This window comes from Labrus bergylta, chromosome 12 (assembly GCF_963930695.1).
Source record: "Labrus bergylta chromosome 12, fLabBer1.1, whole genome shotgun sequence".
In the NCBI taxonomy this organism is placed as follows: domain Eukaryota; kingdom Metazoa; phylum Chordata; class Actinopteri; order Labriformes; family Labridae; genus Labrus; species Labrus bergylta.
In genome coordinates, this window is record NC_089206.1 from 3,901,014 (window position 1) to 3,927,810 (window position 26,797).

The 26,797-nt window shown below is 42.4% G+C and overlaps 2 protein-coding genes across 2 annotated transcripts in view; both read left to right on the forward strand.

Annotated features, from left to right (window-relative positions):
- The first annotated feature begins 704 nt into the window (after positions 1 to 704).
- Positions 705 to 9,176, forward strand: LOC109999773 (isocitrate dehydrogenase [NAD] subunit gamma, mitochondrial). Its single transcript, XM_065960875.1, is given in 12 exon segments — positions 705 to 865; positions 2,880 to 2,927; positions 3,446 to 3,543; positions 3,705 to 3,820; positions 5,559 to 5,619; positions 6,460 to 6,592; positions 6,686 to 6,761; positions 6,764 to 6,818; positions 6,915 to 7,017; positions 7,103 to 7,249; positions 8,280 to 8,435; positions 8,542 to 9,176. Coding segments are annotated over 12 exon segments (1,164 nt in total). The 5' UTR covers positions 705 to 796; the 3' UTR covers positions 8,644 to 9,176.
- A 3,194-nt stretch (positions 9,177 to 12,370) lies between these two features.
- LOC109999772 (vasopressin V2 receptor-like) overlaps positions 12,371 to 26,797 on the forward strand; it is a 17,593-nt gene continuing 3,166 nt past the window's right edge. Inside the window, exons 1-6 of the mRNA XM_065961022.1 lie at positions 12,371 to 12,587; positions 23,188 to 23,462; positions 23,549 to 23,794; positions 24,572 to 24,718; positions 24,856 to 25,216; positions 26,527 to 26,745. Of these exons, the coding sequence (XP_065817094.1) occupies positions 23,193 to 23,462; positions 23,549 to 23,794; positions 24,572 to 24,718; positions 24,856 to 25,216; positions 26,527 to 26,745 (1,243 nt within the window). The 5' untranslated portion in view covers positions 12,371 to 12,587; positions 23,188 to 23,192. The remainder of the gene's footprint in view (positions 12,588 to 23,187; positions 23,463 to 23,548; positions 23,795 to 24,571; positions 24,719 to 24,855; positions 25,217 to 26,526; positions 26,746 to 26,797) is intronic.

Genomic DNA, 26,797 nt, shown 5'->3' on the forward strand with positions numbered 1-26,797 from the left:
TGGAAGGACACCAACGGTTGAACGGGGATGAAAAAAAAAAAAGCTGGGAGAATAATTTCTCCAAGTGGCCAGCAAGTGTTCTAAGTATAAGGGCCGTTACTTGACCGTTATCTCACCCGGATGTTGAAACCATAATCTCTCCTCTTTCATATCAACTGATTAATGTTACAAAAATAAGTCTAGTTTACAGCTGGAACAGTACATCTATACTGATGCGCCACTTTTTGTCTTAAAAGAATATTTATCAGGGATGTAGTGAGTATTAAAGTAGTACACAAATACATTTTGACATCTTAAAGAACATAAAAGTGAGAGGTGTAACAGGTAGGAAGGCAGACTGTTAAATCTGTGTATGTCGCCTCCCTGTGGCTCGTTTAAGAGGTAAAAAAAATAAAAAAATAAAAAAATAAATAAAAAGAAGTGCTTCGGGGGAAAAAAAATGGCGACCAAAACTAACTAGGCCACCGGGTCCTCTCGGCTTTCTGTTAGAGTTGCCATGGCAACACGAAGCACGTATCGAAGCACCCCAACTTCACTTTTTGTGCTAAAGAAAAACAAGGAAACTGTCTATTAAGGGTCTCTCTGTGGGTGAGTGAAGGTGTTGATCATGAGCAGCAAGTTGGTGTAATAATAATGACGTGTGTGTGTGTGTGTGTGTGTGTGTGTGTGTGTGTGTGTGTGTGTGTGTGTGTGTGTGTGTGTGTGTGTGTGAGTGAGAGAGAGAGAGAGGGATTACACGGGAGCGCGCAGCACGCCCCCGCGGCAGCCCGTCCATCAATGATCCAGAGAGAGAAACATGACTGCCCGGTCTGTGCGCTCCCTGTCCGGACCTCTGAAGCCCTTGTTCAGCTGCCATTTCTCCAGGGTAGGACCAGTCTCCCCAGTTCCCCAGTAAAAAAAATAAGTAAACTGGTAGAGTGTGTTTGTTTGTGGTGATATTGGAAGTTGTTTACAAGTTATTTTCCCAACCCCAGTTTGTTAGTGAAGCTAAGCTGATTAACGTTTGGTTATTTGTCTGACTGAGCTAGCTGGGTTAAAGTCGCTGTCCTTTCAGCACCACTCTTTTCTCTTTACTTGAGATCAACCGAAAAGCCCTGCAGGAAACGAACCTGCTATTTGTCTTGTTTTTTGGGGGGTTTTTTTGCTGCTAATGTATTCTGAAACTGCTCCCTGCACAGTCATACATTATGCACACTTGTTGTGGGTTTCCAGTTAACAACAAGTGCTGCAATTCAAAAATTCCACAACACAACTGTTAAACAAACTCTGCATATCCTGTGGACAAAAAGTTGAACTTGGAATTTGACAGGAGCAGATGAGCAGCATGTTAACAGGGAAGGCTCTTGTTAAATACCTAAAAGTAACTGCAACATACTGCAAATACTGTCTCAATGCAAATACTGTCTCAATGCAAATACTGTCTCAATGCAAATACTGTCTCAATGCAAATACTGTCTCAATGCAAGTACTGTCTCAATTCAAATACTGTCTCAATGCAAATACTGTCTCAATTCAAATACTGTCTCAATGCAAATACTGTCTCAATTCAAATACTGTCTCAATTCAAATACTGTCTCAATGCAAGTACTGTCTCAATTCAAATACTGTCTCAATGCAAGTACTGTTTCAATTCAAATACTGTCTCAATGCAAATACTGTCTCAATTCAAATACTGTCTCAATGCAAGTACTGTTTCAATTCAAATACTGTCTCAATGCAAGTACTGTCTCAATTCAAATACTGTCTCAATGCAAGTACTGTTTCAATTCAAATACTGTCTCAATGCAAGTACTGTTTCAATTCAAATACTGTCTCAATGCAAATACTGTCTCAATTCAAATACTGTCTCAATGCAAGTACTGTCTCAATTCAAATACTGTCTCAATGCAAGTACTGTCTCAATGCAAGTACTGTCTCAATGCAAATACTGTCTCAATGCAAATACTGTCTCAATGCAAGTACTGTCTCAATGCAAGTACTGTCTCAATTCAAATACTGTCTCAATGCAAGTACTGTTTCAATTCAAATACTGTCTCAATGCAAGTACTGTTTCAATTCAAATACTGTCTCAATGCAAATACTGTCTCAATTCAAATACTGTCTCAATTCAAATACTGTCTCAATGCAAGTACTGTCTCAATGCAAATACTGTCTCAATGCAAATACTGTCTCAATTCCATGCATAGTTAACTTCATCATTCATTTTGTACTTGTATATACCCCCTATTGTTATTTATCTTATCTAATCTGTATGTGCATTTTGAGCTTACTTGTCTGTGCTGCTGCAACGCCCGAATTTCCCCTCTGGGGATCAATAAAGTATTATTTATCTTGTCCTCTCCTAACATTGAATTGCTAAAACAGGACTAGTGTTTTTCCATGTACAAACTCACTGAGCCATTCATAAAAAAAAAAAAAAGATCTGCCACTAAAACGTTTTAGGAAGAAAAATGCCCCATATCCTCTAAATCCAGCATGCCAGATGTGTTTTCTGACCAGAAATATAACCTTCTAATTCAATTTGGCAGGCAAACAATAAAGATAACTTCTGAAATTAGTGATAAAACAATCTTATTTTGTCACACAAATACAAATATAATAACCTTTTCTCCTTTCTCTCCTTAACACCCCGGGGGATTGGTGCAATAAAATAACTATTTAGGACTGCAGGGACTATTTTAATTATCTGTTAATTGTATCTTTGCAGCTTTAACTTGTGAGCTATGGGATACTCCTGATTTTTTCCCCAAGGGATGAATAGAGTATCTATCTATCTTTTAAATTTGACACATATATTTGTCATAAACATTTGGAGCTTTGTTGCTTGATACTGATTTATATCCTCTCTGCTCATAACCTTTGTCGTCCTGTTTCCACAGGTTAATGGTGCAGCTGCGTGCAATCCGAGACACAAGTCCACTTACACCGTAAGTAGCTCCGGAGACAAAATGCACAAAAAGAGATTCAGGCAAATCAACCGACGCTTGATTTACCGTCTAACCTTCCAACCTGTTACCCCCCCCCCCCCCCCCCCCCCCCATTGAACCCCGAAAGGAAAGTCCCTGATCAAACGTGTCATTGTGTCTTTACTGCATGTGCACAGGAATACCGATTTTTTTTGTCTCATCGATATGCTTGTGATGCCACCAGGAAGCTGCTGGGCTCTATGTTCCCCTCCTCTCTGTCCGTCTAACCTCCCTGTTTTCTCTCCTATGTGTTCTGAATCCTTCATCCATCCATCCACACACACACACCAGACAATAGTAAGTAAAGCTGTTCAAGACACATGTACAGACCTGTATTAGAACTCAATAATATCTCAAGGATGAAATGTGTCCTCTTTCCACAAAGCTAACAGAGAGTTGTTTCAAACGTTTAATGGTGGATTTATCTACTGGGTTGCTTTCTCGAGTAGTTTGACTTTCTATGTCTGAATTCCTTTTAGCCTCCTCCAGCACGGTACGGAGGAAGGCACACGGTGACTCTGATTCCCGGAGATGGCATCGGACCAGAGCTGGCCAAGCACGTGCGTGAACTTTTTCGGTGAGAAATTCACACGTCCTGAACAGGCTCACACAATTCACAGCCAGTTTTTTTTTTTTTTTTAAAGAATTGAGTCGGTAATTTTCGACTCACTGTCACTGAAATGACTCAGCTCCGACACGGCAGAGAAGACGTGATCTCCATCTGCTTTCTGTCTTCAGGTTCTGCTGCGTGCCAGTGGACTTTGAAGTTGTCAATGTGGACTCGTCCATGGCATCAGAGGACGACATCAATGACGCAATAATGGCTATCAGACGCAATGGGGTTGCACTGAAAGGTAAAAGAAAATGATTGAACATTCTGCAAGTAAAGTGTAGATTAGAGCTGTGCATCTTCACTGGTCTCACCATTCAAATCGATCCTGTCACAATCCTAATTTTTCTATATTACTGCACATGGCTTCTTTTTCACCAATGAAGACAAGAGTCAGACAAATATGATCTCCATTTTTTTATTAGTCAGAAAGCGCTTTAGAAATCAATGTCAACGTAAATGTCTTTACATTGTGAACCAAAACAAATAAATTATAAAGGTCCAGTCGCGTCTAAAAATCTACAAGCAACGTCAGTAAATTAATTATTTTCTGTCAGTGCATCGATGCAGAATTGTCCACGTCCGCACCCCGATGCATCGTAATCTCAACCCCCCTCACAGACATAATGTATATGTAACAGGTGTGTTAAAATGCTTTGTCAAAATTATTTATAATTCACCAAAAGTCCGTGCTTTAAGTCATATTTACATTTTGTCATATCTCTTTCAAATATGAATATTTTTATATGCACTTTTGTATTTTATTTTGGACTTTGTTTTGTTTTTGCGGTCTGCTGTGATGATGTCACATCCTGTAGATTCACGCTACTCTCCTCAGACGATGTTTTTTATTTTACACAGATGATGTGATAATAAATCTGTTCCAGTTGGTCTTCGCCTCATCCATACACAGCACAACGCAGAGACATTTTCTTAGCACACTGAGTGTCAACACAGACCGGCTGCATATATAAATACACTCAGTTGGTACTTTGATTGACAGTCCTGGATGGAGCGAAAATAATCATTCAGTTGTATCAACACTTGTGGAAAACAAAAACTAGGGCATTTTAATATCCATGAAGGGAGTGTTGCAGTGGACTGAATTAAAGGCTTTATATGTGATTTTTTGATCCAGCAGATGTCGCCCTTGAGCACCAGCATGAAACCAAAACAACTCGAGGTGCATTGTTGTGTTAGCATGCTAATGCTAGCGATCTTTATTATGCTGGTATCTTCACACTGCATGTAAATTTACCTGAAATGAGCGTGATCTAGAAACACAGTTAAGCAGTGAGTACAGTATGTTATTCTTCTTTTCTCTAGTCCCTCAATTAAACAACTTTTATACACGAGGGGAGGAGTCAGCCGGCCGTCCTGGCGATGTAAACAAAGTGAAGATAGGACTCTGAAAACTCTGAAAACATCACAGACAGTGGGACTCGGGTGTTACACCCATTGTAGACAGTCATGACTCACAGAGTTATTTTCAGAGGATATACTTGATTTCTACATTTAAGTGTGAAAAATCACATATAAAGACTTTAATTGTTTTTATTTTATACCACACATCATGTTAAATAGTGTTATTCTTCGATGTATACGGTGTAGGATTATCACAGTTAATAATTTCTGTAAAAAACACACAAGTTTTTGAGCAAGTGTGCCGGCCTATCTTCTTCCTCAGTTTGCTGTTTTTGCACCGCCCTGCACCTACGAGATGTGCGGTTAACTACCTCCTTTTTTATAAGTAAAAATATACACACATTTCTACCATGGGTCAAAAAAAATGGCTAAAATTCGCTGATGGTAGCCAACATGATAACAAATGAAGAGCTGTTTAGGGAGCTGAGCCACACGATCCTGATCACTAAAAAAGAGCTGTACATGAGGAGTGAACTCTCTTGTCTTGACCTTGTTATTTCTCCTTCTGTTTTGTTTTAGTGGTCATCCATTCACTGTTTCCTTGTTGGTTTGTTTAGGTAACATTGAGACCAACCACTACCTGCCACCGTCCTACAAGTCAAGAAACAACCTGCTCCGGTAAATCTGTCCTTGTTTCATCTTTCACCACCGAAAGTGAAAACAGCATTACTCCCCATCTTATCTCTCCTCTACCTACCTTTAACCTTAAAAACAAAAAACAGTGTAATTCTATAATGTGAGAAATATGTGTGCAATAACCTCAGGTGCAATAAAAGATGTAGAAAGTAGAGACAAGAAAACATATTTATATTTTCATTTCATTGTACAGTGTTCCCTTTTTTTATTGTTTTTTGTATTATATCTTTGCTTTAACACAGTGTATAGCTTCTGTACAGTTTATTCTGATTTACTTCGTTGTTACTACAACTTTTCTTTTTTTTGTACTTTTCTACTCTTTTTTTTTTTCTTATAATTCTATTTTATATATACTTTTTACTTTTTTGTAGAAGCTGACTCAGGGAGAAACGCACAAAAATTCCAATGTACCTGTACTGTCCTGTACCTGTGCAAATGGCAATAATAATGATAATAATAATAATAAAGTTTATTTATATAGCGCTTTTCACAGACAAAGGTCACAAAGTGCTTTACATAAAAAAAAAAACAGCATACATACAATGAAAGAAGAAAAATGAAAAAATGAGTACGTCATGGACAACATTATAAAATCCTGCTATAACCAGGAACAATAACTGGCACAATAAAACATAGACGAGTAGGTACACTGGGTGGACCTGATTACCCATCGGCCTGTCTAAACATTAACATTTTTACTTGTTTTTTAAAAGACTCAACAGAGTCAGAGAGACGTAGCGAGATGGGTAGAGAATTCCAGAGTACAATTCTCATCTATTCTATTGTATTCTATTATTCTCAACGCCTCCAACCTCTGTGCAGCACCTCTCTGGATCTGTACGCCAACGTGATGCACTGTCAGTCTCTGCCCGGGGTGAGGACGCGCCACAGGAACATCGACATCATGATCATCAGGGAGAACACAGAGGGAGAGTACAGCAGCCTGGAGCATGAGGTGCATGAAGTACAATCTGTGTGATGGTGGAATACATGGAGCTGTGTTTATTAACAAATGAAACCTCCACTTGTTCATCCTTTGTCTCCGCAGAATGTCCCCGGCGTCGTTGAATGTCTCAAGATCATCACAAAGACTAAATCTTTACGCATCGCAGACTACGCCTTCAGGGCGGCCGGGCTACAGGACGCCGACGAGTCACCGCTGTTCACAAAGCTAACATCATGTCAGCTTCTCTCTCTGTATTCTTCTTCCTTTTAACCCACTGTAGGTATTAATATGTGTGTGTGTGTGTGTGTGTGTGTGTGGTGTGTTGGAGCAGGAAGTTGGGTGACGGCCTCTTCCTGGAGTGCTGTCAGGAGGTTGCCAGCGGTTACCCTGAAATCAGCTTCGACAGCATGATCGTGGACAACACTTCGATGCAGGTGGCTAAAAAAAGAGATCGTCTGACCCGCGTTTACTCAGGTGAAACAGTTCCTGACAGATGTTTCATTTTCAAATGTGCGGCAGCTGGTTTCCAGACCTCAGCAGTTCGACGTGATGGTCATGCCAAACCTGTACGGCAACATCGTGAGCAACGTGTGCGCCGGGCTGGTTGGCGGGCCGGGTCTGGTGCCTGGAGCCAACTATGGAGAGGACTACGCCGTGTTTGAGACGGTGAGACGGTTTACACCAGACGAGAGATGCAAAAGGTGTTAAAAGAGGAGGGGGGCAACTACCTGTAATAATGCCTTCACAGTTTCTCCTGCAAGCCCCCTAATATTTTTTTTTAGCAGAAAGTCAGAGTGAGCTGATGTGAGAACTCAGCAGGATATAATCAGGAGAATTCCCCTCGAGGGAATGGGAGGGGGGGTGGTGACGTTTTTTCTCTGCGACAGGTATAGTCTCCTGCTGCGAGGTGAGCATGTGTGAACAACCACATCAGGAGTGCATAATGTGAAAACAGCTCTGGAGAGTGAGGGGTAATCAGAGTTAAACCTGCTTTAATTTGACTCTTTTTTGGGGGGCATGAACATCAAGCTGACACAAAACAACATTCACATTCATTGTGGGTCCAGTTTCCAATGTAACCCAGTATTTGTGTTTATTTCTGATCTGTCCCGAGCTACTCCTGAGGGAAACGTCTTAGCTTTAAAGCTGCTCAATGCTCCACTCTGCTCAGCAGCTAGTTGCTGACTTTGTCTTTAATTAAAACTGGAAATGACTTCTTTTTTTTCCCATTGCCTGTTTCTGTTTTAATTTAAAAAAAAACTTTTTAAAAGTTAAATTAAATTAAAGTTAAAAAATTAAATAAATCTGGAAATGATGCTGATGAGAGCACTGAGAGGAAATCACATCAGGAGTTAACCAAAAAACAATTTCCTGCTGACACTGAAACGCTCCCTATAGACGAGTTTGTCACTACTTTTTGACCTCCTCTCATCTGATGAGTGGTAAATATGATGTTTCATATTTTGGTTTTACTGTTTCACAACCTTCTACAAAATAAAAATGATGATTTCGTACAACTCTGGATTTCAAAAACATAAAATTGTCATAATCAGAATATTCTACAGCTGCACTTAAGCATTTTATTTTTATTAGTTCAACTTGAAACCTAAATGAGAGCAGAAGTATTTTATAAATATCTATTCCCGCTGCAGTTACATTGTAAATAAATTCTCTGAACGTGTTCTTCTTTGCGCAGGGGACCAGAAACACCGGAAAGAGCATCGCCAACTGTAACACAGCGAACCCCACGGCCATGCTGCTGGCCTCCTGTCTGCTGCTGGATCACCTGAAGCTCCACGCCTACGCCAGCATGATCCGCAGAGCCGTCCTCTCCACGGTCACCGAGACACGGGTACGACCCCCGTCACGCTTGAACACACACGTTTCTGGTGTTTTGAAAACATAAAGAATATTCTGCTCACGTTTCTTCCCTCCCTCTCTGTCGTCCCCCCCAAAAGCTGCACACCGCTGACCTGGGGGGCCAAGGATCCACCTCCGACGTGGTTCAGGCCGTCATGAACGCCGTTCAGAGCACCGGGCCGCAGACTCTGAGCATGTAGAGCACACACACACACACACACACACACACACACACACACACACACACACTGACACGGCGGAGATGTGTGTGTTAGTGTGCCTCCTCTATGCAATGTTTAGGAACAAGCTGTTTGAGTGAAAATGTATTTAACAGTTTGACCGTCGTCTATGCAATAGTTTGATCTTCAGTTTATTCTGTTTACTGTGTGAAAAACTACACAATACCTCAAGTCTGTCCATGTTTGTTGGATTTAGTTTATTTGTGGATAATTCAGTTTGACCTCATTTATTTTGAGTTAATTTGACTTTACAGCTGACTGCACAGCGCTGACCTTCACTTCTAATAAAGACGTCCCTCTAACCAAACAAAAAGACTTCTGTTCTGGACTTTAGTAGATTTTTTTTTTGATGTTTAACTTTACTTTAGCGCTCACCTTTCTGACCACTTAATTCTTTTAATTCCAACATTTTACACAGACGTCTGTACTTTCCATTCCTCAGCTTTAAATGATGATCTGATTCCTTCTCTAATAAAGGTCGTAATGTCTCCTTAGTTCTTCTTTTGTCTCTGCAGCGGGGGGGGGGGGGGGGGGGGGGGGTAGCTCGGTACAAATACATATTTCCTTTACAGTATCTTAACCAATTTTTACTTTTTTTTAACCTACATCTTAAAGTTATTTTCTGGCCTTTATTAGATAGAAGAGCTGAAGAGAGACGGGACATGTTGGATGGAGAGAGTGGGGGGATGACATGCAGCAAAGGGCCGAGGTCGGATTTGAACCCACGGCCGCTACCATGACGACTACATCCTCTGTACATGGGGCATGATGCGACATAACCGTCTCGATATCAGACGCCACTTAACCTACATTTAAACACAGATTTTTCTACCTGGTACTTCTCACATTTTGAACACGCCATGTTTACTTTACTGTTTACTTTTTTTCCATCACATAATTTGACCGTTCCTTTTTCAATATCGACACCAATTTCAGTCCAAGGGTTTGGGTTATTCCTTGGTTTTATTCATCACTGACATCATGCACAACTACATTAAAATTGAATGAACATGGGAGATAGAAGTAGAGAAACAGCAAGAGGCCTTTAACCATGATGACTTTGACTAATAGAGATTCATAACGTCATGGATTAAAGTGACTGAAGCGACATCGAAGCTGCAGGACAATCACCAAACTGCTTCAGACATTTAAGCAAAGTTAATGATCACCATTTAGATTTTTTTTTAATGAGTTTAAAGGCTTTATATGTGATTTTTTTGATCCAGCAGATGTCGCCCTTGAGCACCAGCATGAAACCAAAACAACTTGCGCTGCATTGTTGTGTTAGCATGCTAATGCTAGTGATCTTTATCATGCTCGTATCTTCAAACTGCATGTAAATTTACCTGAAATGAGCGTGATCTAGAAACACAGTTAAGCAGTGAGTACAGTATGTTATTCTTCTTTTCTCTAGTCCCTCAATTAAACAACTTTTATACGTGAGGGGAGGAGTCAGCCGGCCGTCCGGGCGATGTAAACAAAGTGAAGATAGGACTCTGAAAACTCTGAAAACATCACAGACAGTGGGACTCGGGTGTTACACCCATTGTAGACAGTCATGACTCACAGAGTTATTTTCAGAGGATAAACTTGATTTATGTTATATTTAAGTGTGAAAAATCACATATAAAGACTTTAATGTGGAAGGATTTAAGTTTAATGTCCTCCCTTTTATCTTTTTACAGAAACAGCCAAATCAAATATCCTTCACAGAGACACTAAACAAGTCAAATCATTTATGTTTTGTTTGCCTGAGTCCTTCTTACACGAGTATCTGTTCTCCTGTAAGAGTAAAGACTGTGTGTCCTGTTGCCTCTTGGCTCAGCTGAAGCAGACTTTAACTGTCTGAATGAATGAATGCAGCACTGGCTGGTCTGGACCACAGGGAGGCCACATTGTGCCGTGTGAGGGTTTGTTGGGACGGAGATATTCTTCATTCTGTACAGTACTTTGTTTTTTTTATTAGCAGCAGGGAGGATTATAAATATATTTGTGTTGCATCTTTTATTCAGCTGCTGCAGGGTTTAAACATTCAGCAACAAGGAGAATCTGTGATTACAACACCATGTAATATTAAACAAAAACACTCAGAAGGATGTTAAAAACAGCAAAGATAAAAAAAAATCTGAGTTGGGTTGACTGATCCTAATGAGCCAAATTACAAAGAGACATATTTCATGTGAATCCAAAGAGACGGGAGTTTGCACTTTATGGGCATTAAGACATTTCCCTTCAGATTGTCTCGTTGGAAACATCAGGGACTTTTATTAGATTGTCTCTTGTATATCGACGATTTCTCATCACTTTCTTATTAATTACTTTGTGGGCAGCAGCAGCTCAGTCAAGTCCCAGTGAGGACCAAATCTGGAAATTGTACTAGTAGCTGGAGAGGTGCGAGTTCACTTCCTGAGCACTGCCGAGGTGCCCCTGAGCAAGACATCAAACCCCACCAGCCCAGGATCGCCCCCTCACTCTGACGTCTCTCCATTAGTGCACGTCCACAGGATCCTGTTTGAGCATGTGTGTGTGTTTCAGTGTGTGTGTGTGTGTGTGTGTGTGTGTGTGTGTGTGTGTGTGTGTGTGTGTGTGTGTGTGTGTAGCATGTTCAACAACAGAGTGTAAAAATGGTATTTCCCCTCGCAGGATTATTAAAGTATATCTTCTTTTTCTTACATTTTGATTTGTATTGCATTAAGGTAAAAAAGAGATTTAAAAAAACAAAGACTTATAATGAAGAATGTCATATTTTAGGATCCTTTAAATGTGTTTTCTCACCGTTTCACATTTCTGTAAAACATTTTTCAAAAAAGAGAGAGAGGCAGCTTGAGCAGCCTCATGTGTGAGAGTGAGTGTGTGTCTGTCCATGTTTTTGTGTGCATGTTTAAGGTCACTCAGCGGGCCCCTCGATAATGAGAGGCTTCTCCAAATGAGGGGAAGCAAACAGATTACTGCAACGTCAGAGAGAGGGAGAGAGAGAGAGGGAGAGAGAGAGAGGGAGGGGGCAAGACAGGAAAAACAGGCAATGTATTAAACTGAGAGAAAAAAAAATGGAAAACTCTCCTCCTGTTTTCTGCCTTCTCGTTTCTCAAAAAACCTCACACCCCGATCTGTCACAACATCCTCCAACACCCCCGCCGCTTGATAAAATCACGCGTCCACATATCGGTTCGATGTGTGTGTGTGGATGAGCGCTCTCTTTGCTCTTTGATGCCCTCAACAGACGTCTCATTTGATGTTCTCTGCTCTGAATGTGGATCAAAGTCAGGCCAACAGGACTGCAAACAATCAGCAGGAAATTACATTAATTCACCATCACGTCTTTTGATCAACACACCCGCTTTGCACACGAGTAGCCCCGAAGATAGTTGACATTTTTAGATACTTTGCAAAGACACGTGTTTTAAAATAATAAACTCTCCATTATTTCCATGATTTACAGTATTGAAAAGTACAGAAGGGTTAGGGTCATTTATGTAACCAAGAGGTGGCATCAGTAGAGAGACAGCACAGTCTAAGATTGCACAAATAAAGTAGTAACCCCCCCTCTTTTTGTGTTTTTATTCCTTCCTAATATTGTACAAATCCAAGAGAAGGCGATGGGAGGGAAGGATGTGAGGGAGAGGAGGGAGCAAGGGGGGGGGGGGGGGGGAGGAGAGTGGACGAAAAGGGAGGAGATGGGGAGACAGGAGTCAGCAGAGCGAGCTGGTAGAGGTCACCCTCGGAGTAATAAGGGAGAGGACAAACTCTCACACACACATACAGTAAACACACACACACACACACACACACACACACACACACACACCCAGAGAAACACAGCATGGATGCAGCCGCTGTGTGCAACAGCAGATCAAGTTGTCCCGGCTCCTGCAGATGCGTCGCGGGACGCTGAGGACGAGAACGAGGTGAGTGGGTCGATTCTGTTTTTCTTGTACTTTGCTCCTGATTTTTCTCTTTCTCAAACTCTATTCTACAAAAATGTGAAATTACAATCTGTAGAAATGTTTTAACAAGGCTGCAGAGGATACAGGTAGATGTTTGTGAGTGTTTATATGGTGACTACAAATCTGTTGAAAGAGAAAAACAGCACAAAAATGGTATCTGATCCTGCTAAGTTATCCAAATATTTGCTGATTTTGTAGTTGTTATTCTTGCGCAAACACGACTGAGGAACTTGCTTGTCAAAAAAACCTTTAGAATGAATTATATTCATTGAATTAAACTTGAAAAATAAATACTCAGAGATGCATGAGAATGACTGATTTGAGCTTTTTGTTTTGAAGAGAGAAAAATGAGTATTTAACAGCAGGTGGCTAATCTCAAAATTGGATTAGCAGAGTCAAAAGATGTCCACAAACTCTGCGGTGTAGTTACCGATTCAAACAGAGGAGTCCTGTGAGGACACCGTGGGTTACATTAGCTGACTTGGATTCTGATTTTAGCACCTGCACTGTGTTTTTTAAGTATACCTCCCCCCCCCGGGCTGCAGGGAGGCAATAAGACACCTCTCCAGAACGTCAAGCTAAAATATTTACGTCCTCAAGCAGCCAATAAAAGATTTGATTCTAGCAGACGACGCAGCACACAGGAAATACACAGAGAGGATAAACTTTGTTATTTTGTAGAGGGATGGGCTTTTAATTCTAAATGTTTGATCTCTACTTGCTGTGTACCTATTTTCAGCCGTGTGTTTAAAAGCGGGATTAGTTTGGAGACAAAAGCTTTTTTACAAGATGAGACTGACGACTCTGAGGGAAGCTGAGAGAACTGGGGAGCCTGTTCTGTTTTGTTATAGATGGAAGATACTAGACGTTGTTTATCTTAGCTGCTCGTCTGGGCACTACTTTGAACTGACTTTCACATAAATATGGAGAACACAGTGGTTCATAACCATAAAGGTCGACTCTGTTAGATATCTCCTGAATGAATTGATAAAGTGATCTTACAATATGATCAGACATTAAGGAAACATGTTATGTTGAAGTGCTGGCTTCTCTGACAACAATGCAGCAGCCAGTATGTCCTCCTTCTAACTTTAGATTCTGCTCCTGAATGCTCTGGATTTGTTTGGACCAGAGAAGGTAGGCGCTTTTTTTAAACTAAAAACTAGGATCAATATTGGAGATGCTTTTGAAAAATGGAGAGAGGTTAGAACACAGAAAGGTTTACAGACCCATGCAGAGCTGGATAAACACTGAAGCTTCAGAGTCCACCACATGGTGACCTGAGTGAGCATCCACTCTAGAGAGGAGGGGGGGGACAGCTCTCTACAATGTTTAAAATTTAGACAGCAGTACCCATTTTAAACACTAGGCGTCAGAGTTACATACTGCTCCTTTAATGCTGTAACTAACTGCACAGAGCAAAAAGGATGTAAGTAATATGATACACTCTGAACATAATCCTGATGTATTTCTTATGTCTTTATGTTGAATTCATAGTGGGGGAATGACATGCGGGGAAGGAGCCACAAGTCAGATTCAAACCTGGGCCGCCCGCTTGGACGACTGTAGCCTCCGTACAAGGGGCTTGCACATTAACCACTACGTTACCGGCGCCCCCCCTACCCCCCTACCAGGAGTTGATCATGTTAATTTCTGACTTTAATGTGCAGCTAGCCTCAACTGGTCTTGCAGGATTTTGCACTTCCGCAGCGGGCAGAGGTTTTTCTCTTGGTCGCGTCACATGTACCGAGGCTGTAAGTCCTCCAAGCGGGCGGCTTCAAATTGCACCTTTGGCTCTTTTAGCCGCAATGTATCACTTCTCTCTCTCTCTCTCCAAAATTCATCCTCTATCCACTCTACTATCTTCATAAAGGCAAAAGCACCCCACCCCAAAAAAAAAAGTTGTAGGCATATGTGACCATGTAAAGTACTTTGTGACCTAAAGTGCTATACAAACAAACTTTATCATCAGCAAAGAAACGTCAGCTTTAAGATAAATGTAGCGGAACAAACGGATGATACCAGGCTCAGACTTCTCCTTCAGAGTAAAGTTCACAAATGAATGAAAATAAATATGTCTTAAAGAAAAAGCTCTGATGTGAATCCACTCGGTCACTCTTAATGGGGGTTTCTGTATTTGTTCGAGTTCTCCTTAACCTCCACTTTGTGTGTAATGTCGATCGGCTGGAGAATGGTCAAATGACTGTGACCTTATTAGAGCGTGCTCACTTTCCCTGGGTAAATATTCCCACATGAGGGGCCCTCTCCGCATGCCTCTACGGCTCTGTGTGTGTGTTGAACTATGAAAGTGTGTACGGCACTGTAAACACGTCTCATTGTTTCAGAATTATAGTTTGCTCACGGATGCTTGACCCCACACATTCACCCCTGTTAACTTTAGCTGTGTGTGTTTGTGTGTTTGTGCCGTGTTTATATACAGCGGAGGTCAAAATAGATAAAATAGAAGTGGTGCCAACTTTGAACCTAACATGGAAACATTCAGGATGGAGAAATGGGAGACGACCTGTCGAAGTTCCTGTAGAAGCGCGTAACTTTGAGCTAAAGCCTGTTTCATAATTGTTGTCACGGCAACAGACATCAGTGATCATTACAGGCAACTTGTTCAGAGACTAATTGGGATTCACTAATTGGGATTCACTATCGCGCATTAGATTAACTGCTCTGTAACCGTTTGGATTTGTTTTGATTCGAAATGTTATTTCGGCCATGATGAGTGGTTGGAATCTTTGTGACATCACGCGATGACATCAGAGATCAAAGGCACATCGCGCATTAGATTAACTGCTCTGTAACCGTTTGGATTTGTTTTGATTCGAAATGTTATTTCGGCCATGATGAGTGGTTGGAATCTTTGTGACATCACGCGATGACATCAGAGATCAAAGGCACCAGATCTTAGTAGGGTCAGCTCAGAAAGTGAAGTCGTCTTGATGCGTTGCAGCAGCTGGATAGGAGAGACTTTAATAACCACACGGATAGTTTAGTGCCGGTCGGTCATTAATCGTTTTACATTTGACATTTTAGATTGGAAGATTGCAAGATTTGGACTTGAATTGATCCATAGCACTACTTAATACTGAAACACAGAGGTTTATCGTTGAAAAAAGTGGTTTTAGGGTTTAGTTACTCTTTAAAGACACAGCGAATCAAAACAATGCAGAGCCCAAACGCCAATCAGAGCACGGTGCAGACATTCCCGATGCTGACGACCGAGACTCTCCGTCCTGTCATGGACATGTTCCTAGATAGGCTCACTTTTGATCAGTGGGTCAGTCTGGCGGACAGCTCCGATGACATGAGCGCCAAAGCGTTAGTCACGACCTTGTGTATTGATATCGTGCAAATTTTAACAAAACACATTTTCATGGCATTGGAGAGGAAGGACTCTCAACAGAGTCCTCCAAAATCATCCAGATGCTCCTCAGGGTCCAGTAGCTCTCGGAAGAGCATTACAAGGAGGCAAATTCAAGACTGTCTGGGCGACACTATTTCTCTGACTCTTGCGGAGGCGATAGGTGTCAATGAGGAGATCCACTGCCGGAGCATAGACAAGGTGACCGGGCTCGTTGTGAAAGAAGTCACAGAGAGGATGAACTCTGACTGGGTCAGCGAGGGAAAAGAACCACAGGCCTCCAAGAAATTCACGGGGAGACTGAAAAAAATGTCTCAAAATCTTATGACAGTTCTTAGAAAGTTGATGTCATTTGAGTCAAGAGAGTCAAGTCTCTCTCGTGAACTCGTGGCAGAGGAGGAGGAGGAGCTGGCTGAAGACGAGACATGTCTGAGCCCGGTGACTCCCCTGATGGACGATGATGAGCCCGACTATTCCTCTAAGGAGGGTCTATTTAGCACTGAAGACGTGAAGATGATCCTGAAGGAACTGGCGGGGGGAATCCAGGGTTTTGAGGCTGAAGCTGTCTTCTCAGACGAAGAATTCGCCCGGCTCGAGGACAGCACTGAGCAGGATTTAAACAAGGCAGCTTCTGACATCGTTGAAGCTATGGAGAGGGATTTCCCACTTGAGACAACCAGCAGGGACTGTGCATCAGCCGGACCTAAGGAAACAGCCTTGTGGCAGAAGGTCACAAGGAGAATTAAGATCTTCTTTGTGCATAAATTTGCTAAAGAATCGATCCTTCACTTTTTTGGAAAACTGAGGAACAAGTTTGCCAAATCACTTCCCAAAAAGGACAAAGAATCCATGAAGCTGTTAATTGACGGCGTGGATTGGATTGTGGATGATCTGATCAGAGAGGAAGAGAAGGACAATAATGTGATGTGCATTTATAGAAGAATGGCCAGAGACATCACCAACGGGGAGTACGAGCTAACAGAGAAGCACCTGGCTGAATTCATATTCTTACAGCTATCACCGGACAAAAAACAAAAAGTCTCAATGATGGGTTTCATTCATACCGAGGTCGACTCCTTCATGAAGCTGATGTGGAACTGGCTAAACCAGCAGATACAGCACCGGAGCTGCCCCGCCGCCACCGCTCTGATGATGATCGGGGGAGTCGTGGAAAAGAGTCAGACTTCAGCATTAAGGGATGAAGCTGAGGAGACTGAAGGACACATGTGGGACAGGCTAACCTGTGAGGTTATGGTGACTGGGCTGGTGGATCACATTCTGAAAAAGACTCTGGTCCATCCATCCAGTGACACCTACCAATCCACCATCACAGCAATGACGGAGCTGCTCTGGGTAAAGATGAAAAACTCTGAAATGATTTTCGATCCCAGCACAGACAATTTGAAAAAGATGTTCAAGAAGCTGCACAAAGAACTCAAGAAGGAAATTGGTGAAGAGACGCTGTGGTGGCGCATGGTATTTCAGGAGGAGTCCGTCATCAGGTACATTGTTAACACTCTGGAGAAGCACCTGTTAATTCCAAAACAGAGCAGCAAGGTTAAGCAGTTCTTCAAGAACGCGTGCAAGATCATGGCCAAGCCGTTCGTGTACACCTTCAGATGTGGCTAAAGGACTCATCATGGACAATACAAGGGTGCGTAGGTGGCACACTGGGGCCTAAAGTCCCGCCTCATGTCTCTCTTACTCTCTGTGCTACCAGCCTCACTTTGGCTAGGAGCACAGAGAGTTCAAGCTGGATGAGATGCAGGACTTCAGGTCCCTGCAGGACCACAGAGGTGGGGAAGTGGGTTTACTCCGAGCGCTTCGGTTCTCCCACAGTTAATTCAATTCGGCCAAAATAATTCAATTAGAAAATATTTTTGATTTTAAAAACTCCTTCCTGGAATTTCTTCACAAATTCAATGTGATTAAAAAAAAAAAAAAAGATCAATAAATGATATAAAGTCAAAACAGATTAAAAAAGTTGCATTTGTCTTTTAACCTTCCTGATGTTTTGTTGAGGTTTCCTCTGCCTCTGGTTTGAACTGAACTCTCTCTCTTACTTTGGGCTCTATTTTTCTCTTTACAATTCAAAGTTTATCAGAAATCTGTTTTTAAAACACACACACGAAGAGAAGTTTTTTGAGGGCAGGTGTTGGCAGAAGTGAAAAACATGTACATGCACAGACTTCATATTAATATATCAAAGTAAGGACATGTAGCAAAAAAAGCTGGGCAACTTTAAGGTCACATATCATCACCATGTTCCTCTAACTCTAATGTGTCTCTAGTCTGTCTACAAACCCCCCAATGATGAGAAAAGTCCATCCTCTCTGTATTTTGCCTGCTCCACTTTTCAGTAAATGTGTGCTCAAACAGGCTGTTTGGAGATTTACCCTTCATAACATCACAAAGGGCAGTAGCCCCTCCCCCAGATGGGTGACACTCCCACAGCGAGGTGTTTGTTCTGCCCTCTGAGTCTGCCTTCTCACCGTAAACAATAGGACATGGAGCGAGAAAGCACCGAGTACACCCAAGCCCTTCCAGAGAGGGGGCGTGGTCAGGCACAGCTCATTTACATATTTAAAGGTACAGACACATAAACAGCCTGTTCTGAGCAGGGCTGAAATAGAGGGGTTACTAGACATGATCAAATACAAGATCAGAGTGGATTTAGAGCAAGAAACTACTTCACATACATGTTTTGAGGAGCTCTGAGATTTATTTAAACTGGTTGAAGAGGAGGAGGATATGAGGCCTTTAAATTAACCAAAAGAAAAAAAAAAAGGTTAAGAATAAAGTATGAATAAATGAAGACGTTTCCCTCTGATTACAAACCTCCTCACAGATTAAATAATCGTAGCCCTGATAGTGGGCAGCAGTATTACAACGGCATGAAAACAACAGACTCTCCTTTCACTGATGAATTGAAATATAAAGATGAATGTACATAAATCACAGAAGCTGTCCGTCTAAACTCCAGTGTAAAAACTCAGCAGCAACAGAATTTGGTTGCCCGGCAACCGTTATTTTGGGAAGGATGTGTTGACTCGTTTATTTGAGTATTGGACTCTTCGCTGAGCTTGAAATATTTCCATTTTGTGCATTTAAGGAGAATACAGTGTCGATTTTCTCCACGATATTTATTTGACCGCTTTAACTTCATGAGATTTCAGGTGTTTGGTGTCTGCTATCAAATTTCCTTCAGCTCATAACATTTTGGATTTGTTTTGATTCGAAATGTTATTTCGGCCATGATGAGTGGTTGGAATCTTTGTGACATCACGCGATGACATCAGAGATCAAAGGCACATCGCGCATTAGATTAACTGCTCTGTAACCGTTTGGATTTGTTTTGATTCGAAATGTTATTTCGGCCATGATGAGTGGTTGGAATCTTTGTGACATCACGCGATGACATCAGAGATCAAAGGCACCAGATCTTAGTAGGGTCAGCTCAGAAAGTGAAGTCGTCTTGATGCGTCGCAGCAGCTGGATAGGAGAGACTTTAATAACCACACGGGTAGTTTAGTGCCGGTCGGTCATTAATCGTTTTACATTTGACATTTTAGATTGGAAGATTGCAAGATTTGGACTTGAATTGATCCATAACACTACTTAATACTGAAACACAGAGGTTTATCGTTGAAAAAAGTGGTTTTAGGGTTTAGTTACTCTTTAAAGACACAGCGAATCAAAACAATGCAGAGCCCAAACGCCAATCAGAGCACGGTGCAGACATTCCCGATGCTGACGACCGAGACTCTCCGTCCTGTCATGGACATGTTCCTAGATAGGCTCACTTTTGATCAGTGGGTCAGTCTGGCGGACAGCTCCGATGACATGAGCGCCAAAGCGTTAGTCACGACCTTGTGTATTGATATCGTGCAAATTTTAACAAAACACATTTTCATGGCATTGGAGAGGAAGGACTCTCAACAGAGTCCTCCAAAATCATCCAGATGCTCCTCAGGGTCCAGTAGCTCTCGGAAGAGCATTACAAGGAGGCAAATTCAAGACTGTCTGGGCGACACTATTTCTCTGACTCTTGCGGAGGCGATAGGTGTCAATGAGGAGATCCACTGCCGGAGCATAGACAAGGTGACCGGGCTCGTTGTGAAAGAAGTCACAGAGAGGATGAACTCTGACTGGGTCAGCGAGGGAAAAGAACCACAGGCCTCCAAGAAATTCACGGGGAGACTGAAAAAAATGTCTCAAAATCTTATGACAGTTCTTAGAAAGTTGATGTCATTTGAGTCAAGAGAGTCAAGTCTCTCTCGTGAACTCGTGGCAGAGGAGGAGGAGGAGCTGGCTGAAGACGAGACATGTCTGAGCCCGGTGACTCCCCTGATGGACGATGATGAGCCCGACTATTCCTCTAAGGAGGGTCTATTTAGCACTGAAGACGTGAAGATGATCCTGAAGGAACTGGCGGGGGGAATCCAGGGTTTTGAGGCTGAAGCTGTCTTCTCAGACGAAGAATTCGCCCGGCTCGAGGACAGCACTGAGCAGGATTTAAACAAGGCAGCTTCTGACATCGTTGAAGCTATGGAGAGGGATTTCCCACTTGAGACAACCAGCAGGGACTGTGCATCAGCCGGACCTAAGGAAACAGCCTTGTGGCAGAAGGTCACAAGGAGAATTAAGATCTTCTTTGTGCATAAATTTGCTAAAGAATCGATCCTTCACTTTTTTGGAAAACTGAGGAACAAGTTTGCCAAATCACTTCCCAAAAAGGACAAAGAATCCATGAAGCTGTTAATTGACGGCGTGGATTGGATTGTGGATGATCTGATCAGAGAGGAAGAGAAGGACAATAATGTGATGTGCATTTATAGAAGAATGGCCAGAGACATCACCAACGGGGAGTACGAGCTAACAGAGAAGCACCTGGCTGAATTCATATTCTTACAGCTATCACCGGACAAAAAACAAAAAGTCTCAATGATGGGTTTCATTCATACCGAGGTCGACTCCTTCATGAAGCTGATGTGGAACTGGCTAAACCAGCAGATACAGCACCGGAGCTGCCCCGCCGCCACCGCTCTGATGATGATCGGGGGAGTCGTGGAAAAGAGTCAGACTTCAGCATTAAGGGATGAAGCTGAGGAGACTGAAGGACACATGTGGGACAGGCTAACCTGTGAGGTTATGGTGACTGGGCTGGTGGATCACATTCTGAAAAAGACTCTGGTCCATCCATCCAGTGACACCTACCAATCCACCATCACAGCAATGACGGAGCTGCTCTGGGTAAAGATGAAAAACTCTGAAATGATTTTCAATCCCAGCACAGACAATTTGAAAAAGATGTTCAAGAAGCTGCACAAAGAACTCAAGAAGGAAATTGGTGAAGAGACGCTGTGGTGGCGCATGGTATTTCAGGAGGAGTCCGTCATCAGGTACATTGTTAACACTCTGGAGAAGCACCTGTTAATTTCAAAACAGAGCAGCAAGGTTAAGCAGTTCTTCAAGAACGCGTGCAAGATCATGGCCAAGCCGTTCGTGTACACCTTCAGATGTGGCTAAAGGAGTCATCATGGACAATACAAGGGTGCGTAGGTGGCACACTGGGGCCTAAAGTCCCGCCTCATGTCTCTCTTACTCTCTGTGCTACCAGCCTCACTTTGGCTAGGAGCACAGAGAGTTCAAGCTGGATGAGATGCAGGACTTCAGGTCCCTGCAGGACCACAGAGGTAGGGAAGTGGGTTTACTCCGAGCGCTTCGGTTCTCCCACAGTTAATTCAATTCGGCCAAAATAATTCAATTAGAAAATATTTTTGATTCAACTAATTTTAAAAACTCCTTCCTGGAATTTCTTCACAAATTCAATGTGATTAAAAAAAAAAAAAAAAGATCAATAAATGATATAAAGTCAAAACAGATTTAAAAAGTTGCATTTGTCTTTTAACCTTCCTGATGTTTTGTTGAGGTTTCCTCTGCCTCTGGTTTGAACTGAACTCTCTCTCTTACTTTGGGCTCTATTTTTCTCTTTACAATTCAAAGTTTATCAGAAATCTGTTTTTAAAACACACACACAAAGAGAAGTTTTTTGAGGGCAGGTGTTGGCAGAAGTGAAAAACATGTACATGCACAGACTTCATATTAATATATCAAAGTAAGGACATGTAGCAAAAAAAGCTGGGCAACTTTAAGGTCACATATCATCACCATGTTCCTCTAACTCTAATGTGTCTCTAGTCTGTCTACAAACCCCCCAATGATGAGAAAAGTCCATCCTCTCTGTATTTTGCCTGCTCCACTTTTCAGTAAATGTGTGCTCAAACAGGCTGTTTGGAGATTTACCCTTCATAACATCACAAAGGGCAGTAACCCCTCCCCCAGGTGGGTGACACTCCCACAGTGAGGTGTTTGTTCTGCCCTCTGAGTCTGCCTTCTCACCGTAAACAATAGGACATGGAGCCGAGAAAGCACCGAGTACACCCAAGCCCTTCCAGAGAGGGGGCGTGGTCAGGCACAGCTCATTTACATATTTAAAGGTACAGACACATAAACAGCCTGTTCTGAGCAGGGCTGAAATAGAGGGGTTTATAGACATGATCAAATACAGGATCAGAGTGGATTTAGAGCAAGAAACTACTTCACATACATGTTTTGAGGAGCTCTGAGATTTATTTAAACTGGTTGAAGAGGAGGAGGATATGTGGCCTTTAAATTAACCAAAAGAAAAAAAAAAAGGTTAAGAATAAAGTATGAATAAATGAAGACGTTTCCCTCTGATTACAAACCTCCTCACAGATTAAATAATCGTAGCCCTGATAGTGGGCAGCAGTATTACGACGGCATGAAAACAACAGACTCTCCTTTCACTGATGAATTGAAATATAAAGATGAATGTACATAAATCACAGAAGCTGTCCGTCTAAACTCCAGTGTAAAAACTCAGCAGCAACAGAATGTTTGGGTTGCCCGGCAACCGTTATTTTGGGAAGGATGTGTTGACTCGTTTATTTGAGTATTGGACTCTTCGCTGAGCTTGAAATATTTCCATTTTGTGCATTTAAGGAGAATACAGTGTCGATTTTCTCCACGATATTTATTTGACCGCTTTAACTTCATGAGATTTCAGGTGTTTGGTGTCTGCTGTCAAATTTCCTTCAGCTCAACAATTAAAGTTTATTTTTGTTATTCCTGAGAACAATCTCACATTTGACCCTCTCCTTGCAGCCAACATGTCGGTTTCTATGGCAACAGACTCTTACCCACCCCTCGACTGGCCAGCAGCCTCGGTAACCCCTACAGGCAGAAACATCACCAGCCGGCAACGTGACCCCGTTCTGGCGGTGGCTGAGGTCGTGGTGCTGGCGGTCATCTTGGTGATGGCGTTGCTCGGCAACGGGCTGGTGTTGGCGGTGCTGCTGAGGAGGAGACGACACAACAACCCACTGCACCAGTTCATGCTCAACCTCTGCGTGGCCGACCTGGTGGTGGCGCTGTTTCAGGTAACATGAACGTACGCGTAACCCAGAAAAACAAAACCCTTGCTGCATTGTAACGCCCTTCCCCCCCCCCCCCCCCCCCCTCTCAGGTGTTGCCTCAGCTCGTCTGGGACGCCAAGGGTCGTCTTCCCGGGCCGGACTTCCTGTGTCGCCTGGTAAAATACCTGCAGGTCCTCGGGATGTTCGCCTCTTCCTACATGATCGTTGCCATGACAATGGACAGACACTATGCCATCTGCTGCCCCCTGCTGGCGCACCGCAGCGGGGCCACTCAGCGCTGGAACAGCTTCATACTGCTGGCCTGGGGTCTGTCGCTGCTGCTCAGCCTGCCACAGGTACAGGGACAGGAAACAAGTTATAACTTATTCACCCGTTTTCAAATTAGTGCATCTTACAAAATGCTACCAGAAAGCAATGAACGAAAAGCCAAAGACCTTTTCGTTTTCATTTGAATGATGTCATACAAGAGAGTAAAAGTATAATGCAAACTGGATGACTGAATATACATTTTAAATAAAGGTCAAATAATGCACCTATAATCTGAAAATGAAAACGCGTTTCTTTTACTGTATTTTCATTTTAAAATTAGAGTTTTCATTTGAATTATGATACAGATTTAGCGGGGCATTTTTTGAAAATGATAAAGCAAATGTCATTTTCTTCCTCATTTTAATTTAGTCAAAGAATTTGCATTTCTGAAGTTGAAAACTAAAATTAAAATTAGCTAAATTAATCATCATTTTATTTTTGAGTCAAATAATACACTCATATTCTGAAAATGAAAAAGCTTTTCTGTTAATGCATTTGAATTTTCAAATTAGCTTTATCATTTGAATTTTGATCACTAATCGCTTCTATAGAAAGCTGAGCACTAAGTTATTGTTACATCAGAGAGTTCCAACCGAGGGATCTGATTGGTCAAGAGGCCTAATGAGCTCCATGTGAGCTGATTAAGAAATATCAGAAAAATACGTTTTACAGTTTTCATCAAGCAAGTAGATATCGCTGCACATACATTTTCTCTTTTGTTTCCTTTGGTTTGTTTTTTGTCAAACGTCAATAACAGAAGGAGGGTAAGACCCACACTGACACACCTCTCTCTGCCTCGACAGGTTTTTATCTTCTCACAGTCCGAATTGGCTCCGGGTGTTTATGAGTGTTGGGGAAACTTTGAAGAGTCCTGGGGCCTCAAAGCCTACGTCACCTGGATGACTCTGGCCATCTTCATCCTCCCTGTCCTCATCATCACCGTCTGCCAGGTAGATAAGATACTGATGTCTATTTAGATACCACCAATTGGCTCCAGCGCCCCCCACAACCCTGAACGGGAAAAGGGGAATAGATAATGGATGGATTTATGAATTTGGGTGTCTGACTCCTCTCTTTCCAACATCAGGTGAGAATCTTCAAGGAGATCCATAACAATCTGTACCTGAAGTCAGAACGTCGCCTGTCCCCTGTCTCCCTCCCTCCATCCAGACGGGACAGCCAGAGAGGAGGAGGAGCAGGAGGAGGAGGAGGCAGTGGAGGAGGAGCAGGAGGAGGAGGAAGTGGAGGAGGAGGAGGAAGTGGAGGAGGATGCAGAGGGAGGTCCAGTCTCTCTCTGTACGTTTCACCAATCATTTTCAACAACCCTGCGGAGAGTCAGACCAGCTTCGAGCCCGGATCTACTTTTGTACACGTGCCCATGAGTCCACTCAGGACCAACAGTCTGACTCCACATTGTGAAATCCACACCTACACAGCTGTTCACCCAGGTGAGATGCACAAGTAAAAGGGAGCTGGCAGGAAAAAAGTCTGGGTGAAAAATGTGGCTGTTTGCCTTCACACATGCATCTCAACCTGAAAATTCTCAAGAAAATTCTCATGCTTTAGCGTCTTAGCGTCGTAATTGTTGCTTTGCAGAATGCTAACGTTAGCATAGGTCGACTTGGAAAGACAAACATTTATTTGGAAATACGTTTATTCACTTTCTGATCCGAGTGTTTAACAAGAAGCTGTAAGCTGAATGTGTAGCTACAAACAGGCTACACCCTAGCTTAGCTTAGTTTAGCATTCTTGAAATCGTATCAGTCACAGGCGACCTTTGAAAAACAGTTGAACAGTTTTGTACTTTTTAAAAAATATATTTATTTTTATTCACATCCAATAATGACAAGCAGGTATCAAAGCATACAATTTTTTATTTTTTTTCAACACATAAAATAAAACAGTACTGAAAGTAAAACAAGACTATAATCCCCCCACCCCAACCTGGAACACAGGGTACCACTCCTCTATAATACGTTAAACAAATAAAATAATAATAATAATAAAAATAATAATAAAAAAAAAACTTCTTTGATTTTCTCTTCTATGTAGTATCCGGCAAAGTTTGAAGTTGAGCTAAATACAATAATAAAGGATCCCAGATGCTGTGAAATGTGTTCCTAGACCCTCTCAGTGAATATTTAATCTTTTCCAGTTGTATGAAGTGCAGTAAGTCACTCAGGCACAGGGACGCCTTGGGTGGGCTCGATGACTTCCAACGCAGTAGTAATCTTCTGCGTGCAAGCAGTGTTGTAAAAGCAATAACATCTTGATGTCTTCTCCTCAATGTGCCGTTATCTTTATCTGTAATACCAAATATAGCTGCAGCTGCACAATATTAAGATGTAGTGCTGAAAATCACACCCCAGTAAGACGAAAGAGCAGGACATGACCAAAACATGTGAGTTACATTAGCGGGAGTATAGTTTTGTACTTTTTTTTTAAACAAAGATGACATAAAGTGTTCATTAGTGAGCCTGAGAGGTGGAAGGTTTCTGTTAGCTTCAGACAGCCAGCTGTTTCCTTCATTTCCAATCTTCATGCTAAGCTAATATTAAGACGTTCTTCACATAGCTTCAAATGATCGTTCAGTATGGCACCTTGCTTTTTTTAGTTGTTTAAATTAAGAAAGTATTTAAAGTGGTGTGTCCGATGGAGTTAGCCCATTTAGCCCCCAGCAGACCTCCGACCTCTGTATAATATCATGGAGTCTGAGGTTCAGCAGTATAGTCCTTTAACCTCCAGTGTTTCCACTCAGCTGAGCAGCAGCCTGACGTCCTGCCTGACCCTGCAGCGCCCTCTGCTGTCTGCTGCAGCCCCCCCAAAGCGCCCCCGGCCCGTGGAGGAGAGATAACAGCGGCCATGTCAAAGACAGTGAGGATGACTCTGGTCATAGTGCTCGTCTACTCGCTGTGCTGGGCCCCGTTCTTCAGCGTCCAGCTCTGGGCCGCCTGGGACCCCAACCCACCACTGAACGGTGCGCAGATCTCTTTCAACAAGTTTCAGATGATGGCTGAGTGTGATTTTCT